The 24483-nt window shown below is 45.0% G+C and overlaps 1 protein-coding gene across 3 annotated transcripts in view; it reads left to right on the top strand.

Moving 5' to 3' along the window:
* The window catches only part of FURIN (furin, paired basic amino acid cleaving enzyme), a 296800-nt gene that overhangs the window by 253045 nt on the left and 19272 nt on the right, over positions 1–24483 (top strand). For 2 of the 3 annotated variants that reach the window (XM_033920626.1, XM_033920625.1), the window contains 3 exons: positions 3310–3489; positions 7276–7400; positions 16778–16894. In XM_033920626.1, the coding sequence (XP_033776517.1) occupies positions 3310–3489; positions 7276–7400; positions 16778–16894 (422 nt within the window). The remainder of the gene's footprint in view (positions 1–3309; positions 3490–7275; positions 7401–16777; positions 16895–24483) is intronic. The other variant, XM_033920628.1, reaches the window with a different exon arrangement.

Raw genomic sequence — 24483 nt, 5'->3', positions numbered from 1 at the left:
TTGTATATGTTTAACCTGTAACCCATTCTTTTTTCTTTTTTTTTTTAATTCTTTATTCATTTTTAAACTTTCAACAAGTGAACAAAGTAAATCCATACATTCTTTTGAAAACATCACTTGCAAATCTATCCAGAATAACAACAACTTTATATATATAAAACCCAACATCCCACCCCCTCCCCATCCTTATTATTAACATACACAATACAATAATAACCCTTCCCTCTCCCTATTATTCATGTAACCTGTAACCCATTCTGACCTGCATATGTAGACTTATATTGAAAGAATCTCGGGTGTTCCATAAATTAAAGAAAATCCCAGTCTGTGTGGACATTGAAGCCTCCAGAAATAAGACTGGTATGTTCCATAGTTAACTTGGGTAGAGGGAAGATGATGATGATGATGAAGGATGAGGATGTAGTAAATAAATGAGCCATTACACATATCGGTAAAGCCTGAGACAGGAGGACAGTATATTTTTAGAAGAAAAGTAAGCCACTCCTTCTGTGGGTCCTAAAAACGAATACCTGGAAGGGCAAGTCTGATTCTTCCTCTTTTAAGCTGGAATATTGAGCATATCGTAAATTGGATCATGATAACTTTGCTTTTACAGGACCATATATTTGGTCCAACCTTAATAGGTCAGGGAGACTGTAATTTGAGGAAACAGGCATAGGAGTCTAAAAGGTAAGAGGATTACAAAGTTCAAGCATGCATGACAAACAAAAAGAAAGAAGCCCAAAATTGGCACCGATTCTTGCAACAGAAACATCAAAGAACAAATAGGCGGGTTCAAGGTCATCTGGAAGTATTGAGTAATGGCAGGTATTAGAACTCTGGACGATGTTATATCTAATGGTAAACTGCTTGATTTTTTACATTTGCAGCACAAATTTGGTCTTAATAAATCACAGAGTTATAGATGGTTGCAACTGAAGCAGGCCATTCTGGCAGGGCTCCCTGAATGGAAAAATCTTAACAACCAATATAGTTTAGGGTTCTTGTGCTTTCAGGTGGACTTCCTGGGACACCAGGCCACACAGTGGTATACATTGATATCTGGATTTATGGAAAAAAAACAACCAAAAACTGGTCTTAGAGACATTTGGAGCATTGAGAATAAGCATCAAATTACTGCATCTCAATGGCCACGAATTTGGTCTTGGAGGATGAGTTGTACAATGTCGGCATCTATGAGACAAACTTGATTATTTTCTGTTACACCGAACTTTCTGGACCCCTGTTCATTTACAAAAATTAGATAGCTCTAAGTCTAATAGGTGTTGGCATTGTCATCTCGAAGCGGGGACTTTAGATCATTTATTGTTCTATTGTCCATTCATTTTGGCTTTTTGGAAATCAATTTGGGGCCAAATAAATTGTTTGTTGGAAAATCCTGTGGCTCTTTCATATGATACTATATTATTTGGAATGTCAATGAGGAAGAAAAGTCAAATTTCTGCAAATAATAATAAATTATTATGACAGGAGTTGCCATTCAGCAGATTACATTTAATTGGAAAAATTGGAATAGATTAAATTATAGTTTTTGGTGGAATTCATTATGTCATATGTACAAGATGGAAAGAATGTTAGCCTTGCAGAAAGGAAATTTTAATAACTGTCAGGAGGTTTGGAGGCCATTAATAGAATATTTTAATGAGTAATTATTGGATTATCATTTTTCCCTAATAGGTATAATTGCAAAGTAGGGGGGTGGGATTTCTGATTTGATATTAAATGATTAGATTAATAGGACAGATTATATAACATATTATATGATATATGCAACTACATATGAATTAGTAGGGTTGGGAGGGAGGGTTTAAATATTATAATTTAAGTTAAATTGATAGAGAATCAAGTGATATTGTAGAAGTTCAAATGCTATTTTATGATACAGTTGTTGTAAGATATAAAATGAATAAAGAATTTTTTTTAAAAAAAAGAAACATCAAAGAAAGGACCTGGTAAATCCAAAGCAAAAATTCAGCAATAGTTTCTGGATGACACAGGAACCGTTAAATCAGTGGTTCTCAACCCTGTTTTGAGGGACCCCCAGCCAGTTGGGTTTTCAAGATATTTCTAATGAATATGCATAAGACATATTTGCATGCCTGTCTCCTCCATTATATGCAAATCTCTCTTATGCATATTCATTAGGGATATATTGAAAACCCAACTGGCTGGGGGTCCCCTAGGATAGGGTTGAGAACCACTGCGTTAAATAATGAATTTTATTGAGATCACATGTCCAAATATGAAAACACGAAATATATCTGAAGTAGAAAAAGTACCAGTTGCTCATGACGATTGTAGCATATATCATAAAAACTAAAGAACAAGCGTGACACACAGACTTGCCAACAGAGCAGTGGGACACCTTAGAGGACACTACTTTCAACTTCACTTAAAGAGTCCCCCCAAACCTACAAGACCCACCTGTCTACTACCCCAATAGCCTTCATGGCTACAGGTGGCATCTGTATGGCAATAGAGTAGGGTTTTGGTGGCCTTACACGTTCCACCATAAATGTAGTGGTTAGAGTGGTTAATGGGCCTGGGTCCTCCTCTCTGTGGTTCACTAGCCCACCCACCAGGTTACTTAAGACACCTGTGTGATGCTCTACTAAGCTTTCCCATACCAGGTGTTGGCGGTTCTAGAGACAGGTATGTACTGGGGTTTTTTTTCCAGAAATTTGGGGGCAGAAGAGGGGTTAATGAGTACTGGGACAGTATTGGGGGTCATGCTTACTTACTAGTGGTCTTCTGGTCAGTTTGGGGAACCTTTGTGGGACTCATGCTTCTAAAACGTCCAAGATTAAACCGCCACTAAGCTCACTCTTAGCACGCTTCCTAACATGCCCCTTTAAACTCTGGATGCACAGTGGCTACAAAGTTCCACTAGACATCCAGAAAAACAGTTTCAAAAATCAGCACTTGGACGTCCCAGAAATTAGGATGTCCAGGTGCCGACTTAGGCCCTTTCTTTGACATTTTAAAGTTTTGATTATGCTCCTAATACTGTATAAGGGTCTGTTCCTATAATCCAGTACATGCTGGCATCTACATGGTGCGGTAATTTTTTTTAAAGAGGTGTTTCAAAGGGTTATGGATTAAGAATTAAAAGGTTTTCCGGCATTATTTACAGTATTGCTTTCAGAGCTCTCGTGCACCAATATTGCTACTTCCTTAAGTCTGACCCTAGGTTACTCCTTCCTTAAGTCTGTTTCATTATTCCTGTGTACTTATAACAATGCTTTGTGGTGTTTATGTGAAACTGAAGATTCTTCTCTGTTTACACAGAGATATCAGCAAACGCCTGGAGGTGAGAAAGACAATCGCAGCCTGTACTGGAATGTCTAACTATATTAGCTCACTGGAACATGTTCAAGCCAGACTAACACTTTCCTACAATAGACGTGGCGACTTGGCCATCTATCTCATTAGTCCAATGGGAACGCGCTCCACCCTCCTGGCACCCAGGTATGAGTCAAATCATCTTTGGACTCATCTTTCTCCACTCTTTCTGCTTCAGTGAAGGTCAAGAGCAGAATTCGCTTGCTGGTATATGTTGGTTTTAGAATTATAATATTTTTTGAAAGTGTATATTACTATATTTCTGTAGCGCTACCAGATGCATGCCGCGCTGTACATTAAACATGCAAGAGATGATCCTTGCTCAAAAGAGCTTAGAATAGAATTATGACAGACACACAGGACAAAGGGTGAATCATGAAGTTATCCCACCTTTTCTCATAAAGCGATCCTTCTCAATTTTCGGCCCATTCATACTAGACCTGGTCAAGTCTAGCTTAACCTCTGGATCCCTACAAAAAAATGGGAAGAATCAATTATTTACCCTAAGATTAAGGACCATAAAACCAGCGTTCAGGAAATATGTAATTATCGGCACATAGCCAGTATCCCATTTTTAGCTAAGCTCACTGAAAAAATTGTTTTCTCCCAAATCACCGACTTCATTGAAAAAACAAAGGTCCTGCACCGTAACCAAACAGGATTTCGCCAACACCATTCAACCGAACTCTCACTCATAGGCCTGACCACAAAGATCCTTTACCATCTCGACCATCACCAATCAGTCTTGCTCATCTCTCTGGATCTCTCTTCCGCATTTGATGCAATCGATCATAAACTCCTTTTTTCCCGTCTCCAAGAAATTGGAATCACAGACCAAGTCATGGAGTGGTTTTCTTCTTTCTTTATTGAAAGGTGATCCAACGTAATTTTTAACAACTCATCCTCAGAATCCTTTAAAAACAAACACAGTATCCCACAAGGTTCCATCTTATCCCCTCTGCTTTTCAACATCTTCATGGCACCGCTTTTAACTCTAGGTCAATCCATCGGCTTTACAATGTTTGCATACGCAGACGATGTGCAATTCATCCAATCAACCTTAGTGACCCAGACAAAATAATATCCATAAATCAGAAACTGGAGAAATGGCTAGATTCAAATATGTTAGCTCTTAACGTAGAAAAGTTCAAATTAATGATCTTCCCAATTAAAGGTCAGCCTCCTCTCAAACTCAACTCCTCGGCTATTAAAATTGTATCATCCTTAAAATTACTAGGGATCACCTTCGATAGTAAATTCACCTATCATTTTCACATTTCAGCGCTGTTTTCATAGACTATGAATGATCGGATCTCTTGCTAAACTGTTGGAACCTTCCTCTTTAAACATACTAATTCATTCCCTAGTGATAACATGTATTGACTATTGCAATGCACTTTAGAAATTTATTTATTTTTTAATGCCAAAAAATAAGACCACGTTACTCCCCTTTTGCGCAAAGCACATTGGCTACCTGTCGAACATAGAATTAGTTATAAAATTATATTACTTACATTCAAGACACGCCAAAGTAACCAACCTGAATTTATCAATAACTTACTAATCCCCTACTGTCCATCTAAATCACTCCGCTCTATGACACAAAACCTTTTTACTGTCCCATCTGTAAAGCATATTAACACGATAAGATCAAATAACTTTGCAGTGACCGCACCATCTCTTTGGAACTCTACTCCCAATTACCTTCATGAAGAATCATCTATGCTTCATTTTAAAACAAGGCTGGAAACATTCTTGTTCCAAGATGCTTTCAAAACCTAATCGCCTTTGTAAGGGCCAAACATTTGCCGACTGCTGTTGGCAACACCCTTCCCTCCCCGTCGTTCATCCCTTATTTGTTTTCTTTTCTCAAAATATTGTAGTTTGTCCCCTCTCTCCATCTGTTCCCATTTGTCTTAATCTGAGTTTTGTCTTGTCCTTCTAAATTCTCATGTAATTTTTAATTGTCAAGCCATAACCTTGTTTTATCTGTTGAAAGCTATATTTTTATTGTACACAACTCAGAAGTTTGAGCGGTATAAGAAATTTTAAATAAACTTGAAACTCATGAAGGGAAATACAAAGGAATGAAGAGGTAGATAGGGTAGGAGCTACAGAGGGAATGAGAAACAGATACAGTGCGTTATAAGTTGGAAGGGTTAAGACCTAAACGCAGCTTCAAAAAAGTGGGCTTTGAGCTTGGATTTGAATACCAGCAGAAATGGAGCCTGGCATACTGATTCAGGCAGATTGTTCCGGGCATAAGGCGCAGCAAGGCAGAAGGAACGGAAATGAGAGTTGACAGTAGAAGAGAAGGATACAGACGAGAGACTTACTGGAAGAACAGAGTTCCCAGGGCAGGGTATAGGGAGAAATAAGAGAGAAACATAGGAACATGATGGCAGATAAAGGCCAAATGGCCCATCTAGTCTGCCCATCCGCAGTAACCATTATCTTTCTCTCTCTGAGAGATCTCACATGCCTATCCCAGGCCCTCTTGTATTTAGACACAGTCTCTGTTTCCACCACCTCTTCTGGGAGACTGTTCTACGCATCTACCACCCTTTCCGTAAAAAAGTATTTCCTCCAAAGCCTATCACCTCTTAACTTCATCCTGTGCCCTCTCATTGCAGAGTTTCCTTTCAAATGAAAGAGACTCGACTTGTGCACATTTACATTACATAGGTATGTCTCTATCATATCTCCCCTCTCCCGCCTTTCCGCCAAAGTATACAGATTGAGATCTTTAAGCCTGTCCCCATATGCCTTATCACAAAGTTCCACACACCATTTTTGAAGGTGTGGCCTCCAGAATTGTACACATTATTCTAAATGAGGTCTCACCAAAGTCTTATCCAGGGGCATCAATACCTCCTTTTTCCTACTGGCCAAACCTCTCCCTATGCACCCTGGCATCCTTCTAGCTTTCGTCATCACCTTTTCAACCTGTTCGGCCTCCTTAAAATCATCACATACAATCACACCCAAGTGGGAGAGAGATTGAGGAGTCGCTGAGTGAATACACTTGCAAGTCAGTAAGAGGAGTTTGAACTGTATGTAGAAGCAGACAGGGAGCCAATGAAGTGACTTGAGGAGAGGGGCAACATAAGCATACACAATACTGGCAGAATATGAGGCGCAGCAGAATTGTGAACAGATTGAAGGGAGGGAGAAATGGGTTGTTGAGAGACCTGCGAGAAGCACGTTGCCGTAATCAAGGCAAGATGTGATGAGGACATGGACAATGGTCTTGGCAGTGTGCGCAAAAAGGAAACTCTGGATTTTAGTGAAATTGTATATAAAGAAGTAACACGTTTTGGTGATTTGTTGGATATGCGAAGAGAAGGATAAACGAGTCAAAGATTACCCCGAGGTTGCGGGATCTAATTTTTGGGATTTTTATTCATTATTTATGATACTTTTTAGTTAACCTTTTGCAAACCGCATAGAACTCAAAGGTAATGCGGTTAAGAAATAGATTTTATGTTATGTTACGTTTATGAAGTAGGGAGGATGAGAGTGTTATCCACTGAAATAGAGAATATAGGGGAGAGGAAAGATAAGGAGTGCAGTCTTGGCCATGTTTAACTTTAGATGGTGTGGTTAGACATCCATGTAGCAATGTCAAACAGGCAGGCAAAGACTCGGCCCTGAATTGCCACAGAAAATTTGGGCTTAGAGAGGTAGATTTGCAAGTCGTCAGCATAGAGATGATATTGGAAGCCTTGGGAGGAGATCAGGATGCCAAGGGAAGAAGTGTAGATGGAGAAAAGAAGTCCCAGGACAGAGCCCTGAGATATGCTGACCGATAACAGAATGGCAAAGTCGAGAGGGGTTATTGAACCCTGTTTTTTTCAACCGTACCTACAAACTTTCTCTCAGTTCTTGCTTTTTTCTTTTTGCTTCCTCCAGGCTACATGATTACTCAGCTGATGGCTTTAATGATTGGGCATTCATGACCACCCATTCTTGGGATGAAGATCCATCGGGAGAGTGGATTCTGGAGATTGAAAATACTAGTGAAGCAAATAACTATGGTAAATTGTAAAAAATAATAATAATTTATAGCACACAGAAAGATTGAGTTATTGCAACCAAAATTTTAACTACTTTCCTGTTCTTTATCCTGACATAAATTTGAGAAATGAAGAAACTGGGAAACCACTTTACAGGGCCTTCAGGCATAAAGTCACAAGAAGTACCTTTTGTTAACTGGAGTGTAAGGCAAACATTTTGAGAGAACCTTTTGTAAGGATTAGTATATTTCTACATTGTTAGCTAAGAAAACAAAACTCATTAAAATTATAAAGATTGATGTTAAACTGTAAGTTAAGAAAAACTGAAATCAGCTGATTAAAATATTAAGAGCTTTAATATTTCATTAGCCATAAAGAAAAATTATCACTAATAATAAAACCCTTACCGCACATGCACAGTTGACACACTGTGATCCGTAGCTCCGTGTCAGAGACAGGGTACAGTACTACAGTGTGCGGCCTGTGGCAGTTTGCAGCGCAGGCGGCACTGTCCTCACCTTCCTCTAGGTTGCCGGGACACCTCTTCTTCCATCTCCGATGCCAGCTGACTTCCTGCCGCTGCCGGGATGCCTCTTCTCTCTCTCGGACCAGCAGCGGCAACAGCCATGGTCTCCTCAAGCAGCCGCGGAACATTTACTAGGCTGGCCCACTTTGATATTGTGAGTCGGGCCGGCCTAGCAAAAGGCCCGAGGCTGCATGGCCTAGCAGATGCTGGACAGGGGGAGCAGGTAAGGAAAAAAATGTACTACAAGGCTACTGCTGCACAGGGGGAGCAGGAAGGTTGCTGCTGGACAGGGGGAGGTAAAAGGAAGGGAGAAGGGCTGCTGCTGGACAGGGGGAGCAGGGAAGGGGTGCTGCAAGACAGTGGGAAGTTAAAAGGAAGGGAGAAGGGCCGCTGCTGGACAGGGGGAGCAGGGAAGGGGTGCTGCTGGACACGGGGGAGGTAAAAGGAAGGTAAAAGGGCTATTGCTGGACAGGAGGAGCAGGGGTGATGGAGGACAGCCTAGGAGAGAGATAGAAAGAAAGACAGATAAACAGCAGCCAAGGAGAGAGAGAGAGACAGAAAGAAAGAAAGACAGACACAACTATTCTATCACCCGTTAATGTAACGGGCTTAAAGACTAGTTTGATATAACATCTGACTTCTTCAGATAATGTCATACTAAGTACACAACATTTTTAATCCAATTATTTTACGCCTTACACCTCAAAAGCCATAGACAGGGCTCTTGCTGTTAGAGATTAAGCATACATGTGAGTAAGTGGCTGACAGAGCAGCTCTGCTGAGACCTTATCAAAGCAAAGATTAATCATCCTTATTTTGCCCCAGAGAGTTATAGTGACTGATAATGGTTTGCTGAAGACCTTGAGGAGTAAAACCAGTAAATCCATCAAGATTATGCCAAAAAAGCCCTGAAGACACAGACCCCTAAACCTGCCTCTGTAAAAATGACAGAGACTTTGTCAGTCGATGACGAACACATGAAGGTAGATCTTGGTATAATTCTCAAGCACTCATGTCACTATGTTTAGTTTATACTCCTGTGTTTCCAGCAGAAGTATGAGATGTATGAAAGAATGACAACTCATCTGGAGGCGACAGAAGGGTGGATGAGAGCATGATGGACCAGGATAAAATGAACACACACAACAAAAATTGTAGACTGGATTTGGGGAAAGGCAGAAAGAGAGGGGACTACATGGCAAATTTGAAATTTTTGGAGGTCCAGAGGGGCAGAGTTGCCTGATGAAAGAACCTTTGTGAAAAACTTGTAGGAATGTGCTTCCCTGCAAATCTTGCCACTCCCGTCTGTGAACAAGCGCACTGGGAGAAATGGCCAAAGTTGAGCCTGGGAAAGTAGCCCTTGTTGTGTTTCCCTTAATATTTGAGTAGAGGTTTGAGATTGGTGAGACCAGTAAGAAGAAGAATGTGACCTTTAACAATTGCCAGATATCTTAATTTTCACATTTTAAATACTGAGATCATCCATAAGAGATTGACCCTCAAAGTACAGGTCTCTCTCTTTCTTTCTCTCCATCCCCTTTGGGTCCAGGTCGATCTCTTTCTTTCTCCCCATCCCCTTTAGGTACAGGTCTCTTTCTTTCTTTGGGTCCCCATCCCCTTTGGGTCCAGGTCGATCTCTTTCTTTCTTTCTCCCCATCCCCTTTGGGTCCAGGTCTTTTTCTTTCTTTGGGTCCGTATCCCCTTTCGGTGCAGGTCTCTCTCCTTCTTTCTCCCAATGCCCTTTGTGTCCAGGTCTCTCTCTTTCGTCCTGTCTCGCCATCCCCTTTGTGTCCAGGTCAATCTCTTTCTTTCTTTCTTTCTGTCTCCCCATCCCTTTTGGGTTCAGGTCTCTCTCTTTCTTTCTGTCTACCCATCCTCTTTGGGTCCAGGTCGATCTCTTTCTTTCTCCCCATCCCCTTTGGGTACAGGTCTCTTTCTTTATTTGGGTCCCCATCCCCTTTGGGTCCTGGTCAATCTCTTTCTTTCTTTCTCCCCATCCCCTTTGGGTCCAGGTCTTTTTCTTTCTTTGGGTCCCCATCCCCTTTCGGTGCAGGTCTCTCTCTTTCTTTCTCCCAATGCCCTTTGTGTCCAGGTCTCTCTCTTTTCCCTCTGTTACCCTCCTCAGATCCAGTGTCAGCCAGGTCTCACTCTCTCTTCCTCCTCTGTTATGATCTTGCATCTGTTATGATCTGTTATGATCTGTTCTTCCTCAGGGTCTCTCCCCCCTCTATCTGAACCACCCATAGTCCTGCATCTGCTTCCTGTCTTTCTCCTTCAGGTCCAGGCCTTTGTCTCTCTAGTCTTTCTATTCTGCTTACAACCCCACCCTTTTCTATGCCTCTTTCTCTCCTTCCTCCCTCCTTCCTATATCCTCAATGTCTTCCAGCCTTTGTCCCACCCCCTCCCCCGATGTCAGCCAGCCTACCTCCCTCCCTGCCGAAGCCATCCTGCCTGTCTGTCTGCCTCCCTCCCTCTGAAGTCTCCCTCCGAAACCTGCAATTACAGTTTTATCCTTCTTCAGATCTCTACTGCTGATTCTTCTGCTCCCCCCACCCGGTCCGCAGCTGCTGCTGCTTCCCGCCCCCCGCTGCCTCCGCAACAACTGCAAGAAAGGAAAGTCCAGGCGCTGGCCCAGAAGCCTTCTCCCTGACATCAATTCTAACGTCGCAGAGGAATTTCCGGGCCAGCCTTCCCTAACAGCTTTTATTTTTGACTTTGTTTGTTTTGTCTGCAATTAATATGGCTGATTTTCATCACACTGAGCATATAAAATGGAAGCTAATTTTTCACGGTTATGCTTACAATCATAAAACAGATTCAAGACATATTGGGCTTGCGAGAATTAGAAGATACCTAAAGGCCAGAGCTCACACTGATATCAATGTGATGGTTGGTTCCACAGTAATCGTCAAAGGTGGAAAACTAGCAGTTTTACCAATTGTCATCCTATCTATTTCTTCCTGCTGTAGAAGTCCCTCCCTCAGAACTCCTTGGAAGTGAAGGGTGCACAAGACTCAGTGGGATGAATGAAATGACCTAACAGGAGCTCTGCCTTCCTCCTGTATTGCTGAAGCATAGTAGCATAGTAAATGACAACAGATAAAACATCTGTATAGTCCAGGGATCTCAAAGTCCCTCCTTGAGGGCCGCAATCCAGTTGGGTTTTCTTGATTTCCCCAATGAATATGCATGAGATCTATGTGCATTCACTGCTTTTAATGCATATTCATTGGAGAAATCCTGAAAATCCAACTGGATTGCGGCCCTCAAGGAGGGATTTTGAGATCCCTGGTATATTCCGTTTAGTCTGCCCAACAAGATAAGCCATCTCTTTCAGCTGACCAAAGCCGTCTACGAGGGGTTGCTGAAAAGTTCTCAGCCCAACCAAGAAGGGAATAATGTGGAGCCATGAAATTTACAAGTTATTCCACTAAGTTCAACACTCTTGGCATATTGTGTCTGAAGTTCTGTAACCCTTCCAAAAAAATACTCTGGTCACTGTTGCAATCAATTCTGAATCATTTGAAAATTATCACCCTTTCAAACTCTTTTTTTAAAGATTGGAAACCGAAAATAGAGCAAGATCTGGTGCGTAGGGCGGATGGTCTATGCACTGAAACTCCAACTGCATCAAACATCCATCGTTTTGCCAGCCTTGTGAGCAGGTGCATTGTCTTGCAAAACGAGAACTCCTTTCTGCAGCTTCCCTCTCCTTTTTTCTTTTTAAATCTTTATTGAGTTTCTAAAGCTAACAAAAATGCAATACAATATCTATACAAATAATAGTAATTATATATGCACTTATAATCAATCAGAATCCATACATTAAAAAACCTCCACCCAACCAACATGTTCATAAGGAAATAGAACCATACAAAAGAAATACCCCCCTCCCACCCTCCCTCCCCCTGTGGGGGTGTATTATACCAACAGAAATAAAGGAAAAGACAACTATAATGAATCCATAAAAGACGTCAATGGGCCCCCAAATTAACTTGAATCGCTTAGTATGTCCCAGCATATCCGCATTCATCTTTTCATACCTATAACTTAAAGATAAATTTGCCCACCAGAAAGTAAAGTTAAGGCGATCCCGGTTCTTCCAATTGCGAGTAACCAGCTTCCCTCTCCTTTTTTCTTTCAATACCTCCTTTAACCGGCACAGCAAGTTACAATAGTATTCTGCATTAACTGTTTGGCCCCTTGGAAGATATAGTCACTATAACACCTTCCTGATCCCAAAGCACTATGGCCATGACCTTTCCTGCTGACTTTTGGCCTTGGGGAACCTGAGTACTGCCATTGCATGAATATAAGAATAGCCTTACTGGGTCAGACCAGTGGTCCATCAAGCCCAGTAGCCCGTCCTGGTACCTGGCCAAAACCCAAGAAGTAGCAATATCCATGCTACTGGTACGTTCCATTTCCTTTATCTTGGTCGCTCTTTGAAACTTTTCTAGTGTCTCTATACCTTTGAGATAAGGAGACCAGAACTGAACGCAATACTCCAGGTAAGGTTGCACCATAGAGCAATACAGAGGCATTATAACATTTTTAGTCTTGTTAACCATCTCTTTTTTAATAATTCCTAGCATCCTGTTTGCTTTCTTGGCCACCGCAGCATGGACTGTTTTGTCTCAGGATCATAGTGGTGTAACCATGTTTCATCAAAAGTAACTAAGTCATTCCAGAAAGTTGGCACCAACTCGCTGAAAATGCTGCAAAATCGGCTTGTGTTCACTCAGGCATTTCTTGTCAGCATTCAAACATTTGGGCACCCACTTGGCTGACAGCCTCTGCATACCCAGTTGCTCATGGATTATACACCCAACACTTCCCTGGATATCTGTAGTGTCTCAGCAGTTGTTTTAGCTGATATTCACTGATCTGAAAAAACCGTTTGAGGCCTCCCAGACCTTGCTGCATCTTCAGTTTCAATCTCCACACCACCCCTTCACTGTGGAGTATGATGGGCATTTGTCACTCAGTGTTTGCATCATACATTCATGGATTTCCTTTGGAATTTTCTTCTGTAGGACTAGGAACTTCATGATGGCTTGGAGTTCTACACTTGAAAATTCCATACTTTTCTTTGACATGGTTCAATTTATGATCTGAAACCATGTCAAAACATAGCATTATGATTGTACATATTGTTACTTTGCAAAATAAAATACACTTCCCCCTCCCCATTCGCGGTTCCTGCACTCACGGTTTCATATAATCGCAATTTTTTCTGGGGAGGGAGAAAATAAAAAAATCAGTCTTAATGTTTAAAAAATCCATCTTTTTTTTCCTCCCTGCCGCCTTCCCGGCCTTACCTGGTGGTCTAAAGGGTTTTCGGGGCAGGAACGATCTTCCTACGCTCCTGCCCCGTGCAGATCGCCATGAGGAAATGGCTGCTGGGAGTTCCCGTAGTCTCTCGAGACTACATCGGGAACTCCCTACAGCCATTTCCTGATGGCTATCTGCACGGGGCAGGAGCGTAGGAAGATTGCTCCTGCCCCGAAAGCCCTCTAGACCACCAGGTAAGGCCAGGAAGGTGGCAGGGAAGTAGGGGTGGGTCAGAGCCGGATAATCGCGGTTTTTCGACATTCGCGGTCCTCTGCCCGTATCCCCCGCGAATGAAGAGGGAGAAGTGTGACACACTTTTCAGCTGCAGTGGCAAAATAATGCTCAGAATTTAGGAAGTTGGTTGGGCTGAGAACTTTTCAGCGCCCCTAGTACTGTGGTCCCCTGAAGACCTGTGGAAGGTTGCATTGGCATGGGAGGATACCCCCCCCCTAAATCTTTCTCACCTCAGTAACCATTTTCGTTCTCCTGTGATGTTGATCATGGATTTTCTTTTACCGTAGGAAGTGGTGTTTCTTTATTCTCCCTCTTATTTTGCTATGAATTTCTCATGTAATGCCATTGGTGTGTCCCCAGACACAATCATGCTGGTTTTTTAGCTTTTGCTGAGGTCCTGGTTGCTCTTCACGTGGTTAGTACAGTTGTAAGGTTTGTCCTGCTATATTCGGTTAACTTTAGGGCTTATTTACAAAAGATAATTTTTTAAAGATGTCAAATGTTTTTATTTCGTAGCAGTTTACATCAAAACACACAGCCACAGAGCCCCACATGGTAAAAGCATAGTTTCTCATGCCGATCCTATTCAGATAATTTGTTTTCTGTAAGATGATGCTAAGAAGGCTGCAATGAAAGTTTAAATGTAAACCAGATATTCTTAGCAGTGATCTGCCCACAAAAAAGAGTTGTGTCCATAATACATTACAGCTCGATTGTCTCTTACATATCGCTGTAAACCCTTGTTGGCTTCTGCTAGCACTGTGCACAAAAGATAGTGGTTAAAGCTACAGCCTGAGGTTGTGGGTTCAAACCCTGCGCTGCTCCCTATGACCCTGGACAAGTCACGTAATCCTCCACTGCCCCAGTACATTAGATAGACTGGGAGCCCATTGGGACAGATGGGGAACTGATTTGTAACACCTTCTGATCTCCTTTAGGAGAATTAGTAAGGAGGATGTGGCTTAACCACAGCTGGGTAATTTCTAGATGTGCACACGATCCGGAGCCATGTGCGCTGAGGGACTTTTCTCTATTTTGGTTCTGAAAGGGAATTTAGACCACTGTTAGAATTTTTTCAAAATATTTAACAAACTAATTTAAATCATCTTTAGGTTGAGTTATTTTTAATCTTTTGTTCATCGCATTGAATTAACGGTTATGTGGTTTCGAAGTATGATGTTATGTTATGGTATTTGGTGTCAATAGGAATAAAGTATTCCAAATAAAACTTGGTTTTCCATTAAAAGTGACTTCTCCAGAAAAGTTGGCTACGAAGCATACCAAACGCCTCTCTTCCAGAAACGGACACCGTAAAGCACTGGGAAAAATAACAAAGAAAGAAACATTAGCAAAGTAGAAGCTTCTCTGTGTCCCAGAATTTTAAAAGCTTCTCCATGTAATGTTGACGTGAAATATGAAGATTTATATTGACATTCTTAGTAACTGAATTGCAAAAGGTTCCTGCCTAATAGAGCTGACATTTTAAGCGAATATGTAAGCTAACAGAGTGAGCGACTTTGTAAAGATTACAAGATGTGTCAGTGAGGGAGTTGAAATTGGGAGCCTCTTGCACAGGTCTCAGAGAATCTTTTAACCACCAGTTATACCTTATGTACACTGAAGTGTGTCATTTTCTGTCAGATCTGATATTTTGGTCTTGGACACATTACTTACATTACATTCCGGAACTTGGAGGCGAGGAGGATGGCAGTTTGAGTGCAGAGCTCCTCTCCCTGGACAATCTGCCTGCTTTTAAATATCAGCAGCAGTGGGAGATCAATTGCTTTTACACCTAAGCAGCAACGGGACCAACCCACCAAAAACCCACAGTGCCGGTCCTGCAAAAATATGAGCTCCACCCTCCCTGCAGTTCGCTAGGAAAATCAACTGCTTTTACACCTAAGCAGCAGCAGGACCGATCCAGCCAGGCATGTGAGCTCCTCCCTCTGCAGTCCATTGGAGAGATCAATCTACCTGCTTTTAAATATCAGCAACAGTGGGAAATCAACTGCTTTTACACCTCAGCAGCAGCGGAACTATCCGCAACTACCAAGAGCACACAGACCCGATCCAACCAAGAGTGTGAGCTCCACCTCCCCCTGCAGTCCACTAGGAAGATCAACTGTTTTTTACACCTAAGCAGCAACAGGACCAGCCACCACTACCGAGAGCCCTTTGCCCTGATCCAGCCAAACAAGTAAGCTCTTCCCCCAGCATTCCGTTGGAAAAATCAATATGCTTGCTTTTAAATATTATCAGAAGTAGGAGATCAACTGCTTTTACACCTAAGCAGCCTATAATAGGAGCCCTTGCCCCGATCCAACCAGGCATGTGCGCTCCTCCCCCTATATCCTGTTTAAGAGATCAATCTACCTGCTTTAAATATCAGCAGCAGTAGAAAAACAACTGCTTTTACATACAAGCAGCAGCGAGACCTACCTCAACCACCAAGAGCCCACAGACCCGATCCTGCCAGGAGTGTGAACTCCTCCCCCTGCAGTCCATTGGAGAGATCAATCTGCCTGCTTTTAAATATCAGCAGCAGTGGAGATCAACTGCTTTTACACCTAAGCAGCAACGAGACCAGCCACAACCACCGAGAGCACACAGACCCAATCCTACCAAGAGTGTGAACTCTTCCCCCCATGCAATCCGCTAAGAAGATCGACTGTCGGCTCCGGGCGGCTTTCCCGCAGAGGAGAGAATCCTGCATTCACCGTGGGCCTCATCTGGGGCAGCCTCCTTGGAGCGGCTGGGGCACGGGCAGTGTGTCTGGGAGGGAATGCATGGATGGGAGAACATCGCAGGGGAGGAGACATAGGCATCCTGGGACTGTCTGCCAAGTCTCTTCCCTGAAGAAGCCCTTTCTGGAAACGTCAATCGTTCCTCCTAAACTTAATTGCTCTACTTCATCACTGACGCTGAAACCGTGGATTGAAGACAAAGTTTTATTTTATTTTTCTTTCCAGCTTATGATTTATCTTTAATCTTATCTATTGTTTTGCCTTTTGTCTTTGTTTTGTTCTATTTCTATCATTTAAATTTCTCCAGAATTTTTTATTTTATTTTTATTTTTCCTCTAACTCTACTTTTCACTTCTCTATTACCCTCCAGGTACTTTAGTTAGATTGTGAGCCTTCGGGACAGTAAGGGAATTTTTCAAGTACCTTTCTTATTTCTAATCTTAATGTATATTTTCTGTAAACCGCTTAGAACCTAACGGATGTAGCGGTATATAAGAAATAAATTACATTACATTACATTACTTATTCATAAACGTTTAATACTGTTCTTGCCTTGACAGGAACCCTGACCCAGTTTGTCCTGGTGTTGTACGGAACATCATCAGATTTGCTGAGTTTCTCAAGCCAAGCAGAAAGCAGTGGCTGTAAAACCATCGCTTCCAGCCAGACCTGTGTCGGTATGTTTGGTTTGGGGACTGGAGACATCAATAGGGGATCAGGCAGCAGCTTAAGCAATAGAGTTAGCATTTGAAAGGTCTTTCTGCCAGCTTAATAACAATTCTCACCAGCAGTCGATCTGTGCAAATGGTTCCACAAAACGCACAGGGTACAATTTCAAAAAATATTTTAAAAAGCACTAAAAGGTGTTGGAATTGAACGTGGGGTAAACGTTGAAGCCTACTTATCATAGAGAATGACAAATTTGTCCCCATCCCTGCAGGATCTTAATATCCATGTCCCCCACCCCCATGAGTTCTGTCAAGCTCTGCCTTAACCGCCAAAGCCTTGAACACTTATGATTTTAAAGTGTTCGAGGCTTGTGTAGATGAGGACAGAGCTTGCAGGAATGGGGCAGGGACTGAGCTCACGGGGACAGGGAAAATTTTTTCCCCGTGTCATTCTCTAATTATCAGACACCCTTAGATGGCCTTTAGGTCAAGGTGTAATTTGTTTATTAACAACGCTTTTACCCTTGTTTCCTGCAGCTTTTGTATTTTTTGGTCTGTTTTGGAGAAATTTCCAGCATGTTAGTTTCCTCCTCCTTCCCCCCCCCCCCCTTCCACTCTTTTGACTCTGCCACACCAGGTGTTTTCATTTGCAACTACCAAGAGCATTTTTCCCATTTCTTTTTTTCTCATTAGTTTTTTTTTTTTTTGATTTATAATATTTCTTTATTGAGCAAATTCAGCAACGTACAGAACAAGAAAAAGAAGCATACGGCCGCAGCTCCCGGTACAGTGCTAAAACAAGGCAGCCAGGGAACTCAGAAACAATACAACAGGAGAGCGCCCAGGCAAAAATGCTAGAGTGCCCAATACATGGTTTTACCAGAAAACCCCCCCCCACACTTCCCAAACCCCCAACCCCCCACTCCCCCCAAAGATACCCCCCCAAACCCAGACCCGTGTGATTAGATGGGAAGACAAGAAAAAACTGACCACAAAGAAAACAGGCCAAAAGGAAAGAAAGAAAGGTGGAACAAGACCAAGAGGAAAGAAAGACGAAGGCAGACTACACAGAGAAAACTGCAGCACCCAACTCCCTCCCACATCACCACAACCGACAGGGTTAGCAATTCAACAGCATACTCCGCTCCCTGTGCGGAAGAGACAACCAGTACCCCTCCCACACACCCTGAAATGTGGCCCACCGGCCCTCGTCCTGTCTCCCTACCATCCTGCGCTCCAGAAGCGCTAAGTCATATAGGGACAAGTGCCACTTAGAAAAAGAGGGAGCTTGGGGAGCCCGCCACGAAATCAAAATGGCCTTCTTGGCTAAAAGGAGGGCCTTAAACACCAACATCCGCTGCCCAACGGAGCAACGAGAGAGAGCCGCTCCATCATAAAAAAGGACTATAGAAGGGGTGCATGCAGGCAACGGAGGAGAGATAGAAGACAAAAAGGTCCACACTCGCAGCCAGAAAGCCCGTATCCGGGGACAATCCCAGAACATATGTCCCAGGGTAGCAGGACTCACAGGGCACTTGGGACAACAGGCCTGAGCTGCAAAGCCCGCTCGATAAGCCCTCTGTGGGGAAATAAACGCTCTGTGGAGGAATTTATATTCCTGCTCCCTATGGAGCATATTGCAGGAGAGGGCACGCAGGAAGACAAAGCAACGAGAAATCAAGGAGGACAGGATAGTGCACCCCAGGTCAGCGCTCCACGCCCCAGCCAACATGTCCGCCCTCTCGGTTGACAAAGGTGACAATAGCGCAGTAACAAAATAACGCAGGCGCGGAGCCGGATCCTCCCACAAACCCAAACTCAAGCCAAGACCCCGCGCCACCGAGTACCGCAAGGACGGCTCTCCGAGACTGCGAACATAATGACTCAGCTGTAAATAACCAAATGCATCCACATGATCCAAACCGTAGAGGGACGCCAACTCAGCAGGAGAAAGAAGAATCCCCCTCTCAGTGAGCACATCTCCCACTCTACGGATCCCATGAGCATGCCAAATCCGGAATACTCGGCTGTCACTTCCAGGACCGAACTGCGCGTTGCCCACTAAGGGCAACATTGGTGTTGCACTATAATTGACCCCCAAGCGGTGGCACAGCTGTTTCCAGATACATCTCATGTATGACCACACCACATGGCCCCTCTGGAAAGAGTCTAACCGAACCGACGGAGCATGCAACAAGAACAATCCCGAGACAGGGGACAGGAAGTCCCTGTCCACAGAGAAGGTCAAAGAGGAGGAACTCTCCAGACACCAATCCCGAATCTGGCGTAAGCCACATGCCAAGTTATAAGCGCGAAGATCTAGAAGACCGAACCCCCCCTGCGCCTCTGGCAGCATCAGAACGCGAAGGGGCAGGCGAGGACGCCCTCCCCGCCACAGGAAAGTCCGCAAAGCCCGGTACAGCTCCTCCAAATCCCTATGTCTCAACCAAATTGGTAAAGTCTGCAACAAGTAGAGCCACCGCGGCACAATCATCATATTATATAAAAAGACGCGGCCCGCAAGGGAAACCGGCAGAGCCCCCCATAAGCGCAGACTCTCAACAGAAGACCGAAGCATAGGTCGAACATTAATCTCATAAAGGCGCGTCAAGGTGGAGGGAATAAGAACCCCCAAGTATTTCACCTGAGCCGAAGCCTCCTTCAAAGGAAAGTCCGACCACAGGTGAGAGACACGCAGATGAAGGGGGAGAGCTTCCGATTTAGATACATTGAGTTTGAGGCCCGAGAGCTCTCCAAACTGCCGAAACAACTCCAGCAACAAAGAAAGGTGCGAGACCGGGTCAGACAAAAGAATCATGATGTCATCCGCAAAGGCCAAACTACGCAGGGAGGAAGCTCCCACCTCCACGCCCTCAAGCAACGGATGAGTGCGGATACAAAGCAACAGAGGTTCCAAAAATAAAATATAAAGCAAAGGAGACAGGGGGCAGCCCTGCCGGGTACCCCGCCGCAGGGAAAAAACCGGGGAAGCTACCCCATTGACAATCACAGCAGCCTCGGGGTTAGAGTATAGAGCACGAAGAGCGTTCAGATAATAGCCAGTCACCCCATAGCGGAGTAACAATGGGAAGAGGAAAGCCCACTCGACCCTGTCAAAGGCTTTTTCAGAATCAAAACTAATGGCCAAGGTAGGCTGACACCGAGAGTCACAGTGGGCCAGAGCCAGTAGAAGCTTCCGAACATTATGACCTGCCTGACGGCCCTTCACAAACCCCACCTGGTCCAGTCCCACCAGTGAAGGGACAAGCGGGGCCAACCGATTAGCCAGCAGCCGGGCCAGAATTTTAAGATCTACGTTGATAAGCGAAATGGGCCTATAAGACCCCACCAAGAGAGGGTCCTTCCCCGGTTTAGGCAGCACAGTTATCAGCGCCTGATTCGAACCAGGAGGGAAGGACCCCCCCTCCACCGCTCGCTCATAATACCGTCTCAACGGATCCGCCACAAACCCCTGCAAGAGACGATAAAATTCCCCGCCAAAGCCATCCGGACCCGGGGATTTGCAGAGAGGCAAGGTTTTAATAACCCCCAAGACCTCCTCCCCAGTAATAGGGGAGACCAAGGTCGCACTGTCGGCCTCCGAGAGCCGAGGCAAGGGCAGTGAGTCAAAGTACGCCTGAATCGCAGAGTCCCGGTCCACCACCTCCGCCGAGTAAAGAGAGCTGTAAAAAGAAACAAAAAGCTGTTCAAGTTGAGGCTGGGCTGTGACCAGCTGCCCCCCAGCTCCTCGAAGTGAGGTGATGGACGAGGACCCCCTCCGCGCCCTAGTCAACTGCGCTAACATTCTACCCGGGCGATTACCAAACCTATGAAGGCGATATTTATAATAGAAGAGCGACTTGTGCGCCCGTTCATGTAAGAGGGCATGGAGCGCCGCCTGGGCCGCCTGAAACTCATGTTTGTGGGATAGAGTGGGAGAATGCAATACTAGAAGCCTGCCCTCCCGCACTTTACGCTCGAGAGCTAATATCTTTGCCGCCATCCGTTTCTTCCGTCGGGCACAGTAGGCTATCACAGCTCCACGAAGCACCACCTTGGCTGCCTCCCAAAAAAGAGCTCCGTCCTCCGCATGCACCCCATTGAACTCAACATACTCCCTCCACTGCACTTCTAGATACTGTTTAAAATCAGGGTCAGAATAAAGTGCTATCGGAAAACGCCAGCGCCCACCCCCAGCAGAGGACCCATCAGCAAGACCAAGGTCCATCCAAACCATAGTATGATCAGAAATAGCCAACACCCCAATCTCAGCTTGATGGACTGCATAGAAGGAGGAGCGGGAGAGAAAAACATAGTCTATCCTAGAAGAGGAATCATGCACTTTGGAAGTATGAGTAAAATCCCTCTCTCCAGGATGAAGGGTTCTCCAGACATCTACCACATCCAAAGCCTGCAGCCAAGCACTTAGCCCGTTATCCGACCTCCCAGAGGAACGAGAGGGCCCCCTAGAAGAATCCAGGACAGGATCCAGAATAGAGTTGAAATCCCCCAGGATAATCAAATGAGTCCCAGGTAACAAGGACACCGACAGGATCACCCCCAGAAGCTTCTTATAAAAAGACCGCTGGGCAGCATTGGGAGCATACACTGACAGTAAGAGTACCGGGCGCTGGTACAATGTACCCTGGACCAGAACATAGTGACCCTCCGGGTCAGACAGGACCCGAGAGTGAACAAAAGGGATAGACTTATGTAGCAGGAGAGCCACCCCGGCCTTAGCCTTAGAAGAAGAAGCAGAATAACATTGTCCCACCCAGGACTGCCTCAGCTTACCGTGTTCTTTCTCGGAAAGCTTAGTCTCCTGCAGGCCCACTATATCTGCCCGATGCCGGGCTAAGTGCTGCAAAATCTTGGTTCTCTTTATCGGAGAGTTAATACCCGACACATTCCACGTCACACATCGCACTCCTCTCTTAGGCGTCATTCAGAAGAAAACCAACATGGTCTACAAAATAAATGAGTAGAAAACTCCTGCCGAGAGTCCCAGCCCTCCTCCCGACAGCCACCCATCCAGCACGCACACACAGATCTCCCACCATCAACCACACCGATCCAAGTCCCCCACCCCTCCAACCACTATCCCTCTTCAACCCCAACTCCCCCCTCCCATACCCCCCCCACCCCACCCTAGCCCAACTCCCCCTCCCACCCTCCCTACCCCTCCTCCCGAACCCGACATCCCCCTCCCATATCCCCTCTGATACCCCAGCCCACCACTCCAGAAGAGGGTACACCAAGGGCCCAAAGTCCCTCCCCCCCTCAACCTCCCATACATATACCAAGCAATACAAAACAAGAAGGAGAAAAGGCAAAAGCCAAGGGGCAAATACCATCAACAACGGCAGGACCCCCTAGGGAAAGAGCATCTAAAGGAAGAACAAATCGCAAAGTCTCACCCCTGCAGGACACAACAACAATCTAGCTCAAAAAGCCAGAGAACAGTGTCCAGAACAAACCAAAGTGACCCCCAGGGAGGAGCCACTAAACAAAGATAGTCAACATAATATGAGCCATCATGTCTCAAGGGGAGCACCACCAGGATCCCACGGGCGCTCCCCCACTCATAGCAGACAGGAACCTCCAGCCACTGTCAGGGGCCCTCAAGTGCTCGGCTCCAGATCAGGATACCACAGAAGAACCTGAGCCCGGGCAGCCTCACTGGTTTCAAAGAGGAAGGGTTGACCCCCATGAAGCACCCGGAGCTTGGCAGGATATTGCAAAGTGAAGCGCAGCTTTTTCTCGGTGAGTTGCTTGCAGACAGTCGAGTAGCCTCGGCGGAGAGATGCCACCTGTGCAGAATAATCCTGGAACATCAGGATACGCTGGTTCTGGAACTGTAAATCCTTTTTCTGGCGATAGGTGCGAAGCAGAAGATCTTTGATAGCAAAATTGAGGATGCGGAGGATTACCACACGCGGCCTGGTCGAGCTCTCCTGCCTCCTGCCCAGCCGATGTGCCCGTTCAATACGCAAGGGACCCAGGCCCCGCGTAGCCAGCAGCTCAGTCGTCAGCCATGCTTCAAGGGTAGGCAGGAGATCTCCATCCGATATAGTTTCAGGGACCCCCACCAGGCGCAGATTATTTCGTCTGGAGCGATTCTCCAGATCCTCCATCTTCTCCTCACATTGCCCCACTTTACGCTGGAGTTGCTGTATCTCTGCCTGCATAAAAGTAATGGTGTCCTCTGCAGTGCTGATCCTCTGCTCAGCTTCAGAAACGCGATTGTTAAACTCAGCCACCGAGGTAGAGAGGGTTGCTATGGACTCATGTACTTTATCCAGGCGCGTCCCCAGCGCCAGCACGACTGCCTCCGTGAGGCGCGCTATCATGTCCGCCCCCGCTGAATCAGCAGCGTCTCCCGAGCCGGCCATCTTGCCTTCAGTGCCCGACCCCGATTTCAGTCGTTCGCGCTCCTTTTTGCCCGCCTTCGCCGCCATGTCTCCGCTCCCTTTTAGAATAAATTTGTCCATAAAGCCCCAAGGAGTCGGGAGAAAATGCTTGGTGGCGATTTTTTTCGCTGAGTCTGGATCCGGGAGGCCGAGGCAGGGGAAGAGCAGCGGAGCTCAAGGAAAACGCGTCTTCCCTGCTCTCGGCACGGCCACGCCCCCCTCATTAGTTTTTTTAAAGTTTTTAATTAGAGATCATAACAAAGAAAAACAAAACTACATCGTTTACATCAGACACTAAGTAAGTGCGGTTTCTGCAATGCACCTACCACCATAACAAGAAATAACAGTGTTCTACTACCCCTCTTCCCCTCGGAAACTGAAGCAGTCTCCCCACACTAAATATTTTCCAATATCCCCATTACTGAAAAGTCTTTTCCCACTGCTCAGATCTCTTCCAAAGTCTCTCAAAACTACATAATTTGCCATATTTATATGCTGTTAAATTAGATCATTGTTATGATATATGCTGCTAGAGGCATCGATAGGGTAGATCAGGGGTCCCCAAAATCCCTCCTTGAGGGCCGAATCCAGTCGGGTTTTCAGGATTTCCCCAATGAATATGCATGAGATCTATGTGCATGCACTGCTTTCAATGCATATTCATTGGGGAAATCCTGAAAACCTGAATGGATTGCGGCTCTCAAGGAGGGACTTTGAGATCTCTGGTATAAACTGTCTACCACAAGCTGCCAGTCAGGTAGAAAAGTCTGCTACCAACCTGGCAGCTGTAAGTGTCAATTTTCATCCCCTAATAGTGCAATAGGCTCCTCTTTTCCCAGGATTTGTGAGTGAAGGTCCTTAATATAAACCCATCACATATGGATATGTATTTTTCCCATAAATTCTTTCATTTAGCTCCCTCCAGTGCTCCCAGTTTAGCGGGATGGAGGCGGTCTCCTTGGGATTCAAAACCACTCTCAGTTCCAACACTAGGACTCCACCTAGTAGTCTCGAGACAGCTTTGCATGGGGCAAAACCTACTAGACCCACCTGTCTACCACCCCCGTAGTCCTTACTGCTGCAGGTGGCACCTATATGGCAGTACAGTAGGGTTTGGGGGGTGCACAAGTTTCACCATAAATGCAGTGGTTAGAGTGGCTTATGGGTCTGGGTCCTCCTCTCTATGGT

The sequence above is a fragment of the Geotrypetes seraphini genome, chromosome 14 (genome assembly GCF_902459505.1).
Source record: "Geotrypetes seraphini chromosome 14, aGeoSer1.1, whole genome shotgun sequence".
Taxonomy (NCBI): Eukaryota; Metazoa; Chordata; class Amphibia; order Gymnophiona; family Dermophiidae; genus Geotrypetes; species Geotrypetes seraphini.
The sequence above is the reverse complement of the archived record's forward strand: the minus strand, read 5'-3'. Positions and strand labels throughout refer to the sequence as shown.